At 41.0% G+C, this 15,572-nt stretch overlaps 1 protein-coding gene across 8 annotated transcripts in view; it reads right to left on the bottom strand.

Annotated features, from left to right (window-relative positions):
- Nucleotides 1-15,572, bottom strand: part of FYN (FYN proto-oncogene, Src family tyrosine kinase) — a 140,241-nt gene that overhangs the window by 35,730 nt on the left and 88,939 nt on the right. For all 8 annotated transcript variants that reach the window (XM_030447632.1, XM_030447633.1, XM_030447638.1 and 5 more), the window contains 3 exons: nucleotides 4,552-4,809; nucleotides 3,523-3,619; nucleotides 46-144 (listed from right to left, as the gene is read on the bottom strand). In XM_030447632.1, coding sequence (XP_030303492.1) covers nucleotides 46-144; nucleotides 3,523-3,619; nucleotides 4,552-4,798 — 443 coding nt within the window. In that variant the 5' untranslated portion in view covers nucleotides 4,799-4,809. The remainder of the gene's footprint in view (nucleotides 1-45; nucleotides 145-3,522; nucleotides 3,620-4,551; nucleotides 4,810-15,572) is intronic.

The raw sequence follows: 15,572 nt of genomic DNA, 5'->3' as shown, positions 1-15,572 counted from the left end.
TCAAATACAGCACTAATGGGTCTTTACAAGAAAAAGAAAACATACTCCTCTGCTTGGATGGAATCGACTGGAGCCACATAATTGCTGGGAATGTAACCAGTTTCTCCTGTTGTCAAGGACCGGGCCTCCCACCAGTCTCCTTCCCTGCAGAGAAAGAAGTGAAGAAGGGAAGTGAGAGCAAGACACATCTGTAAAGACAATTATCTGACTCTGCTAACAGCACCTGCATCTGCATGGCCTATGAAGCCACAGCAATTCATCTCTTTATCACCAGTGTGCTTCTGCATTGAAACCCAAATAATCTATTAGACCTATTATTATTTCAGCAGTGATTACTAATGCAGCCTTTCAAATGTAAAGCATAAATAGGAATAGCAACCCAGTGAAATCAGGTTTGGTGAGGACAGGATTTGCACTAGGGTATTGAAATCTGTCTCCATAGTAATTTTTCTAATACAGACCCTTGAGAGAGCTTATAGAAAAACTGCCAAGCTGAACACTGTCACATTCATGGATAATTTTCTACAGGGATAATTAATCTGATGCCCAAAAGCATCAAAAAGCCATCTATCACAATGGAGTTCTAGATGTCTCTTAAGGATCACACTTCATTGTCCAAGATTCCCTCTTCTGGCCACCTTGAGGAGGTATCTCTGAAGCAGCAAAGGTCTCAGCTGCATTTGCAAATACTGAGAAAAAACCTGCCTTCTACAACATTTAAATATGAAGAAGTTCATTTAGGACCACCTTATGGCAGTGCTCCAAAGGCTTGGCATAATTTTTTTGTCACACAGGACATGGTACTGCCCTTCAAACAACGTATGTTGCTGTAGAACGCACAGCTTTAAGAGAAGTTTATTTCTCAGCTTTTTACAGGATGCAATGATTTGGGATTTAGCAATTTCTCAGCACTAGATTCAATGATGTTTAACTCCTACCACTACTACTAAGTATTCTCTTTTCTATTTCTATTTGAAAGATTTCTACGATTGCTTAGAAGTATTTTCTCAGTTCTCCTCTCTGCAAAACAGAGACATGTTCACTAAATAAAACACTATTGTCAAACGTGGCCAGAGAAGATAGCCTCTTCTGTAAGCAAGTAGATACAGAAATCATTGTATAAGCTATTATACAGGGAAGGTTGTGTCAAGGTGAGATCTTACTTTAAATTTTCAACTACCCTGTCTTTAAAAGTTTGAAGTAGATGCAAAACAACTAGAAAACAATTGTGATTAGTCAGAAAGGAGGATTCAAATTCTACAGTTTAAAAAAGTGAAGAACAAGTATCTTCTTTAGGGGCTGGCAGCTGACACTATTTTAATACACCTTGTGTGCATTCGTATGTCAGACAAATGGCCCTGTCTGTTGGTGTCCCTAATTTTACCAGCTGAAGTGCTATCCCTTTCCCCTATATGTTGTTGTAGAATATTTCTGAGAGATTATGCCATACTGTGGTTGATAATTTTTACCACTACATTTCTTCTTACTGTGCACACAGTCCACTAGATGGAGGTATTTTATCATATCTAGGGAGGAAGAAGACCAGTCCCATCCATGAACACCAGGAACAACCCCCTCTGCTTTGACAGATAAGCTTGAATCTCTCAAAGCATTGCCAAAAAAGAGGAGGACTGTAGACCTTTTTTCAAAGCTCAATTTTAGACACACAACCGAGGCAGAAGAAAAATAGCAAATGGTGTTAGCCAGGGTGTGCGGGAGTGGTGGTGAGGATGCAGGGGGTGGCTGAGTGTTTATGAATCCTGAAGTCAGGCTCTGCTCTGAACCACTCCTGCAGGTGCTTCTTTCCCCCAGGTTGCCCTTGGGATATATAATGTCTGATTTCAAATCCCAGGCACAGCCTCTGTATATCATTTCAGGTACTGCTGTCTAAAACTTTTAATACAAAGAGTAAATCAAATTTCGTTTATTAAGAGCTTAAAAAAATCCAAACCCTGCAAAAAAAAAACTACACACAAAGTAGTTTTAGGCACATATGTGCTTTCTGGTTGCAAGCAGCACTGGCAGATAGGCTTCTTTCATGTAATTTCTGAGGTAAGTTAAGAGAGGAAGCGTTCTCACAGAAAAGCTGCTTTCTGGAGATTTCCAGCCAGGCTGTTAGTACTCTAGGAGTGTGGTTAAGTCCGTGTTTATAAGCAGACAGAGCTGACTACGATGGGAACTGAGCTTCTATAATCCTCCAAGATAATCAGTGGATGCTTGTTTTGTTTTATTTTTTGTTAGAAAACCTTCCTCCAGGCAATAATTGCCTGCTTAAAAATGCATGTCCTACAACTGCCCACACATGGTGGAATTTCTCTGTCCTACCAACTTTAAGTGCGATTGTTCCACAAGTCCTGGTGAGCACCTCCTGACTTCATCACCTTTCGTGTGTAAGAAATTTATAATCCATTGAACTTGTTTCAAGTTACGGTATAGTTTGTGCAAGGTTAGGAAAGCAGCAGGCAATGTGAACAAAAAAGGCTTTTTTTTCCCAAGTGCTAATTTACAAGTAGAGAGGTTTTTAAACTGCTGCTCCCTTTACAAGTTGTAACCAAAGTTTCTATGCTTTCATCTACATCAAAGCTCTTCAGCTTCATGGCTTCATGGAATATTCTACAGAATTACCTGATTATTTTTTTAACTTCAATTCACACTGAGCCAACTCCAACCCTGGAGTTCTATTAAAATTAACAGGAGCTGCACTAGGGATAAATTTGCCTCATTGTCACAACGTGTAAGAAAAATAGATGAGAGAAGTACCACAAAGCCTCTAGAAAGTGACATACTTGGTTGTTAACCCATTTTTACCTCATTTTCTACATGATAGCAACACTGAACATAAAATAGAGCCTTCAACTTAGCCAAAAATTACAAGATGTTCAGATATAGGTCAGTAGCACAGTAAGTTTTAGATGTTATTTTTAAATTGCTAAGGGATTTTTTTCTATGGGAAGCTAAGAAAATTAATTTTAATTTGATAATTTTCAAGACAGAATTGTGGTTTTCAAGCCAAATGCAGTACAGTTAACTGATCTTCCAAGCATGTTCTAACTGTATCACCTACCTTTTAAAAAACCCAATCTTTTAAACTTGGTACCAAGTCTGGGTAATGTCTGTTTTGTGAATCAGTTTTTAGCTTGTTCCTGTGTAGAGATACTTGCAGAAGATTGCAAAAAATGTTAGAACATTCTCTGCCGAAATCTGTGACTACTGGTAAAGGACAGAGCTGGTACCTTTTGTGAATGAGAGTTTACTGTGAAATGTAAGTAGTGAATCACACGATCTAACACTTATTTTTGATGTAAAGATGCACGTGGTTTTTTGTTTTTTTTTTTTCCAATAATAAAGCACTTTTATAAAGTAATCTAAATGCAAAGATGTGTAAGTAAGCATAGAGTAAAACCCCTACATGTTTTGAATACAGGACATTAGATTTTACTAATAACATAAGCAGGCAAATGTTATTGTCAACATTATAAGTTTAAAAATATTAAAAAGCATATTCCCAATCTGAAAACTTACGAGCTGTTAAGTATTTGAAATTTTTCTCCTTTGTGAAAACTCAAGTCATCTTCCGTTCTTGCTTCATAGTCGTAAAGCGCCACAAAAAGAGTTACACCTAAAGAAAAAGATTTGTGACTGTATCACAAAAAACAGGAGGCAAAGGAGCCTCAAGAAATAAGGTGGCTAACCAAATGTAAGCTACTCCAGTACTTGAGGAACAACATAAACTGAATCATAGGATCACAGAATGGTTTGGGTTGGAAGGGACCTTCAAGATCATCTAGTTCAAACCCCGAGTATGGGCAGAGATACCTCCCACTACACCAGGTTGCTCAAAGCCCCATTCAACCTGGCCTTGAACACTTCCAGGGCAGGGGAATCCACAGCTTCTCTGAGCAACCTGTTCCAGTGTCTCACCACTGGCACAGTGAAGAATTTCTTTCTAATGTTTAACCTAAATCTCTTCTCTTCCAGTTTAAAGCCCCTTGTCCTGTTACCACAAGCCTTTGTAAAAAGTCCTTCCCAAGCTTTCTTTTAGGCCCTCTTCATGTATTCGAAGGCTGCTATGAGGTATCAGAGCCTTCTCTTCTCCAGGCTGAACAAAAAGAAGCCTCCCACTTTTTGGACAACCCTTCTGTTCCCTATGTTTTTATGGAGCCAGTGGGATTCCATTGCCTGCAGCTTGTAGAACCATCAGTCCTCTTGGTTTGCTACCCATACACAGTGCAGAGGCTCCCATGCAGGTAAAGGGGTTTTGAAGAAAGGGTTTAGACATAGCTATGCTGAGTATTTCCTCTTAACTATTTGACATGGCTCAGACCACACTTTCCATTCCCTGGTAGAGGGATGAGGCAGTCAGTCAGACAAACTGGGGACTTACACATATTTTCTCACCCCCCAAGTGAACTAGCAATGGTAAGTTAGCAAAGGTAGGGCTGAAGACTCAGCTTAAGTTCTTTGTACTATTTCACGAAATAGCTCTTCCCAAAAGCATCATTCTGAGACTGATACTCAGTGAGAGTACTGGAAGAAGACTTCAAAACTCACCAGTTCCTCCTCTTGTACGCAGAGTCCCTGTATGAGAGGAGGAATTGACTCCACCAAACACAGTCAGTCCTTGGCCTCCTGTGGCATGGAAGTTGTTGTAGTTTGGAATTGAAGTCACACCAAAGCTGGGATAGTGCTGCGGAGTGGGATCTGTCCCATAGCGGTAGCCTGAGCTTTGAGTTAAACTGCCATCCCTCTCATCAGTCAGTTTTGTTGCTTCTTTATCCTTACATTGCACACAGCCCATTATCTAAAATCCTGGGACAAGAAGGAAAGGACAAGTGTTCATACATCGATGTTCACCAAATCTCCCCCAAACCCAGATATGACAAGGATCAAAATAAGTTCACTGCTTGTTAAGTACTTTGAAAAACTCCCACAGTGGTTTGAATATAAACAGCAACATATTGGGAAAAGCTCACACAAAATCTTCTTCACAGGGGTTTCCCATCAAAGCCTGGGGAAGGAGGTTCTGTCTGCAGCTCTCTGCCCAGCCCTGCCATGGAGATGGGGAGAGGATGAAACCCCTCTTGTTCACCCTTTGCCAGAAGAGCACAACTGGGTAGGCAAAGGACTCAGCCAAAAAGTGTATCTGGAGATGTTCAAGTCTACCCCAGAAAGACAGAGCGAGGCACTTAGTTCACAGTTCATGTTTGACCTTGCTAGGTACACAAGAGCTGACTTCACCTCAAGGCAATAACACCATTTTCCATTGCTGGAGCTCTGCCTTACAGGCAGAAAAGCAGACACAACACACAGATAGATATCACAGCACAGGGAAGTAAAAGGAAGCTCATCAGATGGTACAATAAAAATGAAAGCAGTAAAACCCTTTCATGCAGTACCCAACAGAATTGTAGAACCTGCTGGCAGTGGATGGAGGGGCAGCCAAAGGTAGGCACCAGTCAAGAAACTAGAGAGTCACAGAGGAATGAACACATCAAATGCAGAGCACCTCCAAGTCCACATCCAGGACAGGAGGAAACGGAGAGCATTCAGATTGGAAAAGGCTGCACTAGGTTTTTCCATACTTGTAACCTCTTATTTAGCATCCTCATAGGGCACTGCCAGGACCTGGTTAATGTCTCTTTATTTTTAGGTGCCTACCTCTATCTAGATGGAGGGAGACAGAGAGTGACTGGCCCCACCTCAGAAGCAGCCCCCTAAGAATAGTCTTGTTAGCTGGTATTGCTTTTCCTCTTTCAGGTCTAAGATCTTATAATACATGTGGTGTGTTACCAAACTCTTTCCTATGGGCTCAAAATGAATCTAGACACAAACCCGGAGTTTCTGAAGCTAGGCATGATGAATCTAGGGAATCAGATCCTTGTCTGGATGCACCCTTGATCTTAACTGGTACCATGACTGTTACATGTAAGCTGTACACAAACAACATCCTCTAAACACTGGTGCTGCAAGAATAGCAGTAACAACAGAAAAATATTTGAAAAAATTTGAATTATTATTGGCCATCCAATCCAGAATATACAAATAAGGCAGAAAAAAAATAATCATAGAACATAAAAAAAGCAAAATTTTTTTTTCATATATTTTTTTCACATTTTAACCAGTATCTGTAACTTTGGGCAAATAAAAAGCTTATTCTTTTTTCAAGTATCCTAATTTTTCCATTGCTGCCAGGCTGGCTGTTTTGTTTGCCTTACCCCAACATCAACACAGGAAATTGGTTTTGACAGACTCATGGGATTCAGAAAAACATATTCCTCTGCTAATGCTTGAAAAATTATGCAGCATGTCTGTGACAGTCCACAATCTGGATACCTGCTTCCTAAATACAACCTGCCTAGTTTAAAACAGCCTTCTGTTGAAGGCTATTTTCTACAATATGAAGATACTTTCAGCTACTCTACAAGCCTGCTCAGAAAAACAAGCCCTGTTTTCATGTGTTTCCCTGAGTCTCCAATTAGCCCAAGTCTATCATCTCTCACTTTAATCTTAACCTAAAGGTCCCCTTTTTGCATTTCTCTTCTTCCTTCAAGATGCCACATTCACCCAGCAGAGTTCCCACATGAAAACATTTAAGTCTCCTCACACAAACAAAAACTAGGACTGTGCTTGCTGCTACAGCTGGCATGAGCTGGGATCCCTCAAGAAACCATTGTCACAGCAGGTGGAAGGGAAGGGGTTTGCAGCCCAGAGGTGGTGTGGTACTGTTCTAAGGTATGAGACTCTCCATTCCCAGGACCAAAAGTGATTCCAGGTGAACCCACAGGAACTGTGATGGGTGATGAGGTGCCCTGGTCAGTTTTTTATCATCTATGAAAAATTTCTTGTGCAAATATCAATAAAGCCAACCATATCCTGGGCTGCATCAAAAGAATCATGGCTAGCCAAATGATTAAAGACAAATGATTCTCCCCCTCCAGTCTTGTGAGACCCCAGCAGGAGTTCTGTGTCCAGTTCTGGAGGTCCCTACATAGAAAGGACATGAAGCTGCTGGAATGAATCCAGAAGAAGGCCATGAAGATGATCAGAGGACTGGAGTACTTCTCCTGTGAAGACAGCATGAAAGAGTTGGGGTTGTTCAGCCTGGAGAAGGTTCCAGGAAGACCTTAAGGTGGCCTTCCAGTACCTGAAGGGGCCTACAGGACAGCTGGGGAAGGACTTCTTACAAGGGCAAGTTGTAATAGTGTAAGAGTAATGCTCTGAAGCTGAAAGACAGTAGATTTAGATTAGACATTAGGAAGAAATTCTTGAGTATGAGGGTGGTGAGACACTGGAAGGGGGTGTCTAAAGAAGTCATGGATGTCTCCTCCCTGCAAGTGTTCAGGGCCAGGTTGGATGTGGCTTTTCAGCAATCTGGTTTAGTTGGGGTGTCCCTGCCCATGTAGGGGGGTTGGAACTGCATCATCTTTAAGGTCCTTCCAACCCAAACCATTCTATGATTCCATGATTTTCCATCTCTGCTGTTTTTACCTGTTTCAACAGCAGGACAGTCTGGTTCTGGAGGTGCTTCGTTTGGAGATGTCATTAAAAGATGAAGAATTCCCTGCTCCCCTAGAGTCAAGAAGCCCTATGAGCAATCCCAGGGAGTGAAGCAGGACCACAGGGAGGGCAAGGGCCATGTGGAGCCATGGCTTATCTCACTGCTATCAGCAAGGACAGGGCAGGGAGACTTCAAGAGGGAGGATGAGTCTGGGACTCATACTGGAACATAACCCTACTCACTGTGAAAAAGTTCACTGACATGCAGGCCTTACTATTTAAAGTAGAATCTCAGCAGCCTTTTGTTGGCTTGTAACATTACCCTCCCCCTTTGAAACTCTATCGTCTTCTCCCTTTCCCCTTCCAGCTCTGTTTCTCAATTTTTCCCATGTGTTTACACAGGAAAAAGGAGATGAGAAAATGAAAGAATGAAAGAAAAAAATAATATGAAATGTGAAATCTGGGAGAACAGTGATGGGAAAGAGGTTTTCTTGTTGCTCATTTGCAAACTGTCAGCTGAGCTGGGAAAAAACCCTCCATTGAAATCTGGTAAGATTTATCAGCTTACAAGTGCTGACAAGACAGCCCTACACACTTCATTTACATTTTGATGAGTTAAAACTTAGAACTATGAATTGGCTGCAAAAATAAAATTGCTAAAATATTAATTCTGAAAAAAAATTAATAAACCAGGAGATGGTATACATATGTTCCAGTAGTTTCATAAATATAATGTTTTGGGGTTTTCTTATTACTAGGAATGACATGGATAGAAAACTAGCAAATTACCATTTTTTAAGTTTTTGTTTGGTTTTTGGTGCCTTATATTTTTGCTGGCAGCATTAATGCACAGAGTAAGGAGAATTTGGTGCAAAGTGAATTAATGACAAGGCCTTTTTCTTCCACTTGCCATCTCCCACTTTATCACAGTGTCTAGACAATCCAAGTATAAAGAATGCTTGACTGGAGCCTCTTGTAAAATGTGACAGAGGCTGTTAAATGCATGCAGCTTTTCAAGCCAAGTCCCTGAAAGTTGTCTGTTTCTGGCTCAAAGAAACCACCATCACAGGGAGTGGGCTAAATGTGAGAGAATACATGTAAGCATGTCCATGCTTAATGCGATTTCAGCTAATTCAGGGGTTTCACAGCAGCATCAGTCTTTGTGTCAGTGAATGGATTCCAAAACCTAATCTCCTCCAGTATCACAGAGCAGGCTTTTAATACCTGAAACTCTCATCTCCCTGCATGTCAGCATTTGGAGCTGTGGAAGGCTGCAGTTACTCAGCCGGCTCTGAGATCACCAAAGAAAATCTGGAGCTGTTTGTACTTCATTCTCTAGAGAGGAGCACACAACATTGTTTGTCCAACATGCTGCGCAACTTACGGTAAAGGAGCAAAATTTTGTTCCGTTTCCAATAGGAAAGGCAGCATTTCTCAGATGCGTGAGTTATGGGTCATGTAGCATTAGCACAAATTGACACTGGTGTTGTTAAAAGGTATGTAACTAGCCTAATTAAAATGGACTTTTCTAATGCAAGGAAACTTAATTTGTTTATTTTAATGCTGTGTTTTTGTGGGCAATATAAAACATGCATTTTCATGAAAATATAAAACATTTCTGAGATTCTCTTAGAGACAAGTGGTTATTTTCTAACCATAATGTTGTCTCCTTTCTTGTCCTTGTGATATTTTTTTCTTCTTCCCAACACTTAAAATGCAAGAGATTCAACATCAGCCTAACTAGAAAAGTAGTTTCCTCCCACATGGTGGAAACATTACTCAACAAAGATAGAAAATTAATTATATCATTATTAATTATTTATAGAATCATAGCACCTTAATTACTTTCAATTAGGAAACAGATGAAGGCTAAGGAGAAGCTATTAACGCTGTTATTATTATTGTAAATCACTCTCCTTCAGTTTTTCTAGCAGATTATTTGTTCTTGATACAAAATGGAAGATGAGGCTGAAACACTCAACAAAGCCAGGCATCCACTCCATTAACTGAAACAAAAGTAATTCTCTGTTAGCTAATTGAAGCTTAGGAAAAGTTCAGTCATACCAGAAAAAAAATTCCATTTTTCATACTTCTATATTAAAAGGAAAAGCCCCAAGGTGATATCTGAAAAGCAAAAACTACTGACAAACTTTTGCTTTGTGTAGCTTCCCCAGTTGTAAACTGTCAGAAAAAGACGGATGGGAGGAAGTCTGGTGTAAATTCACTCCTTCCGAGAATCAGAAGGTTTTCCATAAGATTTTGCAACGTGTGGCTGAAATTGAATTACAGTGTCTTTCGAGAACCCACTTTTTTGAGAGCTGTGGAAGAAAGTGGATCCTTAAAAAGTTTGAGGTAGAGGTGCAGGGCCATGAAGGGAGACACTAATCCATCCTACACCCTCCTACTCAATCCATGGCCTCTGTCCTTCCACCCTTTGCCTGGGGAAGAAGAGCATCACAGGAGAGAGCTCCCAACTGCTGAAGAGACAGGAAGCAGGGTCAGACCCAGCAGGCTGCATTCTCCTTCCTGTCCATGGAATGAGAGCTGATGGGATAGTTTCAGGAGAACTTCTTTCAGTGAAAGACATGAAAGAGAAAGTCTGGATGACTGGTAACTGTCAGCTGTCATCTTCTGACCGAATCTTACAAATCCTGTCTGGAAATCACCAGCAGGAAAGCTGAGTTAAGAAAGTTATGTTAAAAGAGAATCAGAACAAAATCCTTGGCTTTTATTCAGTCTCTGCAGTGAACAGGCTCGTTAATCAAACCAAGGGCTGCATCCAGCATGGCTGTGAAAAATACATTCTCTAAGGGATATCATCTTGGTGCTTTATGCTTTGCTGAAAACACCACAGAAGTATCAGTCTGTGACATCAAATAAGCCAAATTTCACAAGCTACAGTATGATTTAATATTCAATATACCATGTTCTGAGTTATCATGAAGATGTAAGAAGGACAGATGAGGCTTCCCAAGAATAATAACTACAAAAAATTTTTAAAAAGACTTAAGTTTTGTATGGGATGCCTCTTGCAGGCTGCACAGGGGGAATTATAAAGACAGAAATTTACCCTGAATTTGAAATGTCTTGCTTTATTAGTTCCATTATTGGTTTCCTAGAGAAAAAAAATGACACATTAAACCCCAAAATTTTCAGAAAAGTCTTGCTTGCCCATTTTAACTATCACAAGTCATTAGGAAGGCATTCCAAGCTGGGCAACAAACAGGCACTTCAAACTCGTCCTATGTAGGTCAGCAATTCTCATGCTGTCTACTTGCTGACCTCTCTTTGACTTACATCTATGCTGATGGGAGCATTTTGAATTTCCAGAATTCATTCTGTGTCAGTTTGAAGCTAAGCCAAATTAAACAGATGGAAAAAAAGAGCAACACTTGTTGCACTGTTTTTGTTTACATCTATTAACTCTGAGTCCTTTCAGATTGCCTTCATTCCAGCTTGACCAGTGATTCCATGATTTTTAGAAATCATGAAGCAGGTCAAAAAGATACAAAAGGCACTGTAAAATAATTAGAACTATTGGGAGTTATCCATTATTTCTCCAGCTTGCTGGTAGTGGGTTACAATAGATACATATATAATTTTTATATTAATGGCGTGATCAAGAACAATAGAATTTTACTGCAATTTGATAGATCTGGTACATGCCTAAAAGAGGCTGGGGACTGAGGATTTGTGTAGAATACCTGCAAACCTACATGTGCATCACAGCTGTCATATTTCATAAAAAAATGTAAATCAGAGAAGACACAGTACTACCGCTGGATGTCCAGTGACTGTTCAAGTTATGCAAAAATTTCCACATAAACAATGAACAAAAATTCCTGAACAAAAGGCCAGAACCAGCAGGGCAACATTTCAAGCCAAAGAGCAGGATGTACCAGGATCAACAACTACATTTCAATAGGGTTCTTAATAAGAAAAACAGCACTGAAAAATGCCTGAGCTGCACGAATTTGATTTTTGAACAGAGTCCTTTAATGCTTCACCCCTGGACTCTGCTTCCGTGGGCTGAGCAGAAAAATTTCAGCAGTTTAATTGCTCGTTTGTCTTCAGCAGTCAAAATTCAGGCCAATGCTCAGTGTCACTGGACATCCATGGCTGGAGGAGTAGGAAGAGCAATATTACATGAACTCCTGCTGCCATACTGCCATGGCACAAAGCAAATGCCTTTGACAGTGCTGGAGCACTCTTACTATTGTTTTGTGTCAGCATAAAGTTGCTTTGGATTTCTTCTACAATGGTGTCAGAAGGGAAAATAAGCAGCTCCTGCTGCCATGAGAAGAGCAGAGTCTGCAAGGTACTCTGAAGTGTCACATTCAGCCCTGCTGTTCCTCTGTGTTTACTGAGGTACTGGGGATGTGGGCCTGGAAAAGACAGCTTCTTGAGACTACAATGTTTAAGTTCTAACAGATGTCTGTGAAGTATAGCACTGTGCTTACCTTCCCTCTTTTTCCCCTCTTTTTGGGACCCAAAGTAAAAGTCAGTTATGAAAAATGAAGCTTTGGACTTCTTCTTGCCTGTTTAACTTCAGCCAGCCTCAGAGGCCAGGACCAGCAAAGGAAAGGTGCATACTGAAGGATTTAATTGAACTACAACAGCCCCTGGGTTTCTTCCAGAGGTTGTGAGTACAGCTGTCCATGGGACAGGACAGGTGGCCACTCAATGCCAGGAAGAAAGTGATGAATGCCTCATCTTGAGATCCACCGTCCTGCTGCTGAGGTACGGTCCCTCTCTGGCAAGAGATTTATGACAAGCTAGGCAATCTATTTATTATCTATATATCTATGTAATCTCTTTATTACAACATAGAGAGGACTAATGAAGTCAATGATCTATCCAGGCCGGAGGGACAATGACTGTGTCCACACATAGTGTTTGTCTGAAGGACACTGTGGTGGTGGGACTGGCCAGTAACTGGATGGTGAGGGGGTCACCTTGCAAGGCCACAAGCAGATGCATTAGCACAGTGCAGCTGCTGGAGCAGCTGGAATTAAAGATCCCCAGTGCCAGGAGTGAAAGAAGAGGAGAGAAACCCTCCGAACTGCCCACATAAGGAGACATTGCCACCCTTTCTGTTTTCTGCCACTTCTTTGCCAGTCCACGCAGTGAATGATCTTTTTAAAGATCTTTCCTGATCTTTTTTTAAAAAAAGACAACAATAAATTCTTTTCTACTGGCTGTGATACGCCCTTTTCAGCAAACCCAAACCAGAACAAAACATAAGAAGTGATTAAAGAAGAGTTTCACTCTGCAGTTTCTTAAAGTAACAGCAACTGAGTGATGCTTTGTACTGCCTCAGGGTTTTATTATATTTTAAAGTGTCCCAGAAAAACACAGTGCAGGAAGATCAGTTTGGAGGAGAGATTTTCGTTTCCCACAAACATCCACATTTCATATGTAATGAAGGAAGGGAAGGAAAGGGAAGGGAAGAGGATTTACTCTCAGCTAACGTGCAAGAAGGCCTGCAGGTTTTACATTCACATTTACATACACTGAAGAGAGAGACAGACTCAAATCTTCACTAGGATTTTATTCTTTCCTTTTTTTCTTAAGATGAATTAAAGCAAACTTTGACATTAACAGCTAAAGGCAGCAGCTACACACAGTAAACACACTGCTTACTCTGCAGTTAAAGCCCCCAAAGGATGGTCTATCCTTGATTCTGAGTAACACATGAGAACACAATGTGAATTCAATAGCATGATTTCAAGCTACATTTTTCTTTCATCAGGTGGTTTGGAGTAGCTCTATTCACTAACAGAGAGAAATGGGTAGATGGCCTGCATAAGCATTTTAAGCTAATGTACCTAAATTTTAAAGTGCCTTTTAAGTATATAAATTAGAAAACCTGTATCAAGAAAACAACTGCTGCAAATGCCAGAATAATTTTATCTTGGAAAGGGAAGAAGTGAAACAGTGTCTCCACTGATTTTCTCTTTCTTTCCCACCATTAAGAGAACAGAAAGATGATTGCAGCTTGATTCACACTGTTCCAATTTTTTTCTTTCAATTTGTATTTTTAGAATCTACTCAGGATTAATGGGAGCCCATCTGATCCACAGCATGGAGCAGAACACAAAAAACTAAATCAGGATGGGCAGGGGAGGAAGTGGGGAAAGAGAAAGAGAGTAGTATAGAAGCTTTGTGTCTTTTTTGGGGGGGGAGGGATATATGAGGCACAAAGGTTTCCTCTCAAGAAAACTTATTGCTTCTTTCCCACCTCTCTTCACCTAAGCACAAACAAAACCAACCTCTTCTCCACCTTGTCTGATTTCTATTTTTTTACTGAAGAACTCAGAGGATGTGACAGCAAGGAAATGAGACCAAGTCAAATCTCAAATCAGATGATTTACTTTCAGACTATTCCAGATGACACTTCTTCCTGGAGGGGCACTTGTTTCATCTAGGTTGCTACTGCTAATATTTTAGAAGTGTTATCTAAATTCTTTTTTTGCCTTGTTAGATCGGGGAAAAAAATACTCTCCTTCCTAAATAGAAGCAAAAATTTGCCAGTGGCCAGCACATAAAGAAATCTCCAGTATTCTCACCATCACTGCAGCTTACTTCACCTACAACAGCAAAGATGCCTCGAGGCAGAGATCCCAGAGAAGGTGGCAACTACATGGTGACAAAGGCCAGCAAGTAACCAGAGGGCTTAAAGTTCTGATTACAACAATAGCAGGAAGACACAAAAACTGCCTACTCTGAGACATACACACAAAACTAGTGAGATCTGTTTTCTCAAGCCCAGCTGCTGCCACTGTGGTTTCAGTGGATGACAGCTTGTGTACTAGGTACACAAGTGTACTAGGTCTGGATGGGGTTAAGTTTCTTCATAGCAGCCTGAACCCTGCTGTGCTTTAGATTTGTGACCAAAGCAGTGTTAATATAACACCCATGTTTTAGCTGTTGCTGAAAGTGCTTGCACAGCTCAAGAGCTTGTTTGTTTCTCACTCTGTCCCAGCAGTGAGTAGGCTGGAGGTGGGCAAGAAGTGGGGAGGGGACACAGCTGGGACAGTGGACCCCAACCGACCAAAGGGATACTGCAGACCACTGCTGAGATATAAAAGCTGAGTTTTATGAAATTGCTCAGAGACTGGCTAAGTATAGGTCTGCTGGTGGGAGGTGGAGAGTGAATGCCTTTGCATCACTTGTTTTCTTTTTATTTCCTTTGATTAATAAAATGTTTTTATCTCAGCTTATGAGTCCTCTTGCTTTTGCCTGTTGGATTATCTTCCCCATCTTGCTGGGGAGCAGTGAGTAAATGACTGGGTCATTCATTGACTCACTCAGCTTAGGCCTTAATTAACTCACCACAGTGAGCGGTGTTCTTGGTCTAGAAAATAACTTCAGAGGCACAGAGGTTAAGCCATGCTAACTAGAGAGTCAAGAATTGACATGCTGTCCACAGAGGAATTTGTTAGGATTACAAAGATGACACATTACCATCTAGTCCATTTTTGGTGGAGATCTTGAAATCTTGGAAACAAAGAGACCAGGAGGCTGAGAAGGTAATGAAAAACACCCTGGACAATGGGTTGTGGAGTGAGATAGGTCTTAACTTGCATTCTCTCTTACAGAAGAGTGGCCAACCACAAGGCCACTATGACCAGGGATCCTCAACTCTGTTTTACCAAACACCCTACAAACTGCGGCTCCTCATATCCTACAATGCTGTGCTGCTGAAAGCTGCATCTGTGTTACCAGGGATGTTTTCTAGGTATTCTATGATCTGTCTCTCCTTCCTTTTAACCACAGGCGGGACTTAGTGCCAAAAAGCTGGGAAATGACCCTAGAAACAACCATAACCTACACAAACCTGGATGGGACAAATAGCAGAGCAGGAGATGAGTAATAGGAAGGGAACTGAGGAAGAATTCAAAAGAATGGGACAAAAGAGAAAAGCCACTGTTCCCCTTCATGGCTTCTGCTGAGGACCAGTGACCCACAGCAAAGTCCCTCTGCCTCCAAAGGTGGATCAGTACCGCTCAGGTTGAAGTGAACCCTGAACAAAGCCCAGTGAGGTTGCCTACGTTGCACAGTTACCTCAGGCA

Source organism: Calypte anna, chromosome 3, assembly GCF_003957555.1.
Source record: "Calypte anna isolate BGI_N300 chromosome 3, bCalAnn1_v1.p, whole genome shotgun sequence".
NCBI classification, from domain to species: domain Eukaryota; kingdom Metazoa; phylum Chordata; class Aves; order Apodiformes; family Trochilidae; genus Calypte; species Calypte anna.
Note: the sequence above shows the minus strand (reverse complement) of the source record. Positions and strands in the feature narration are given on the sequence as shown.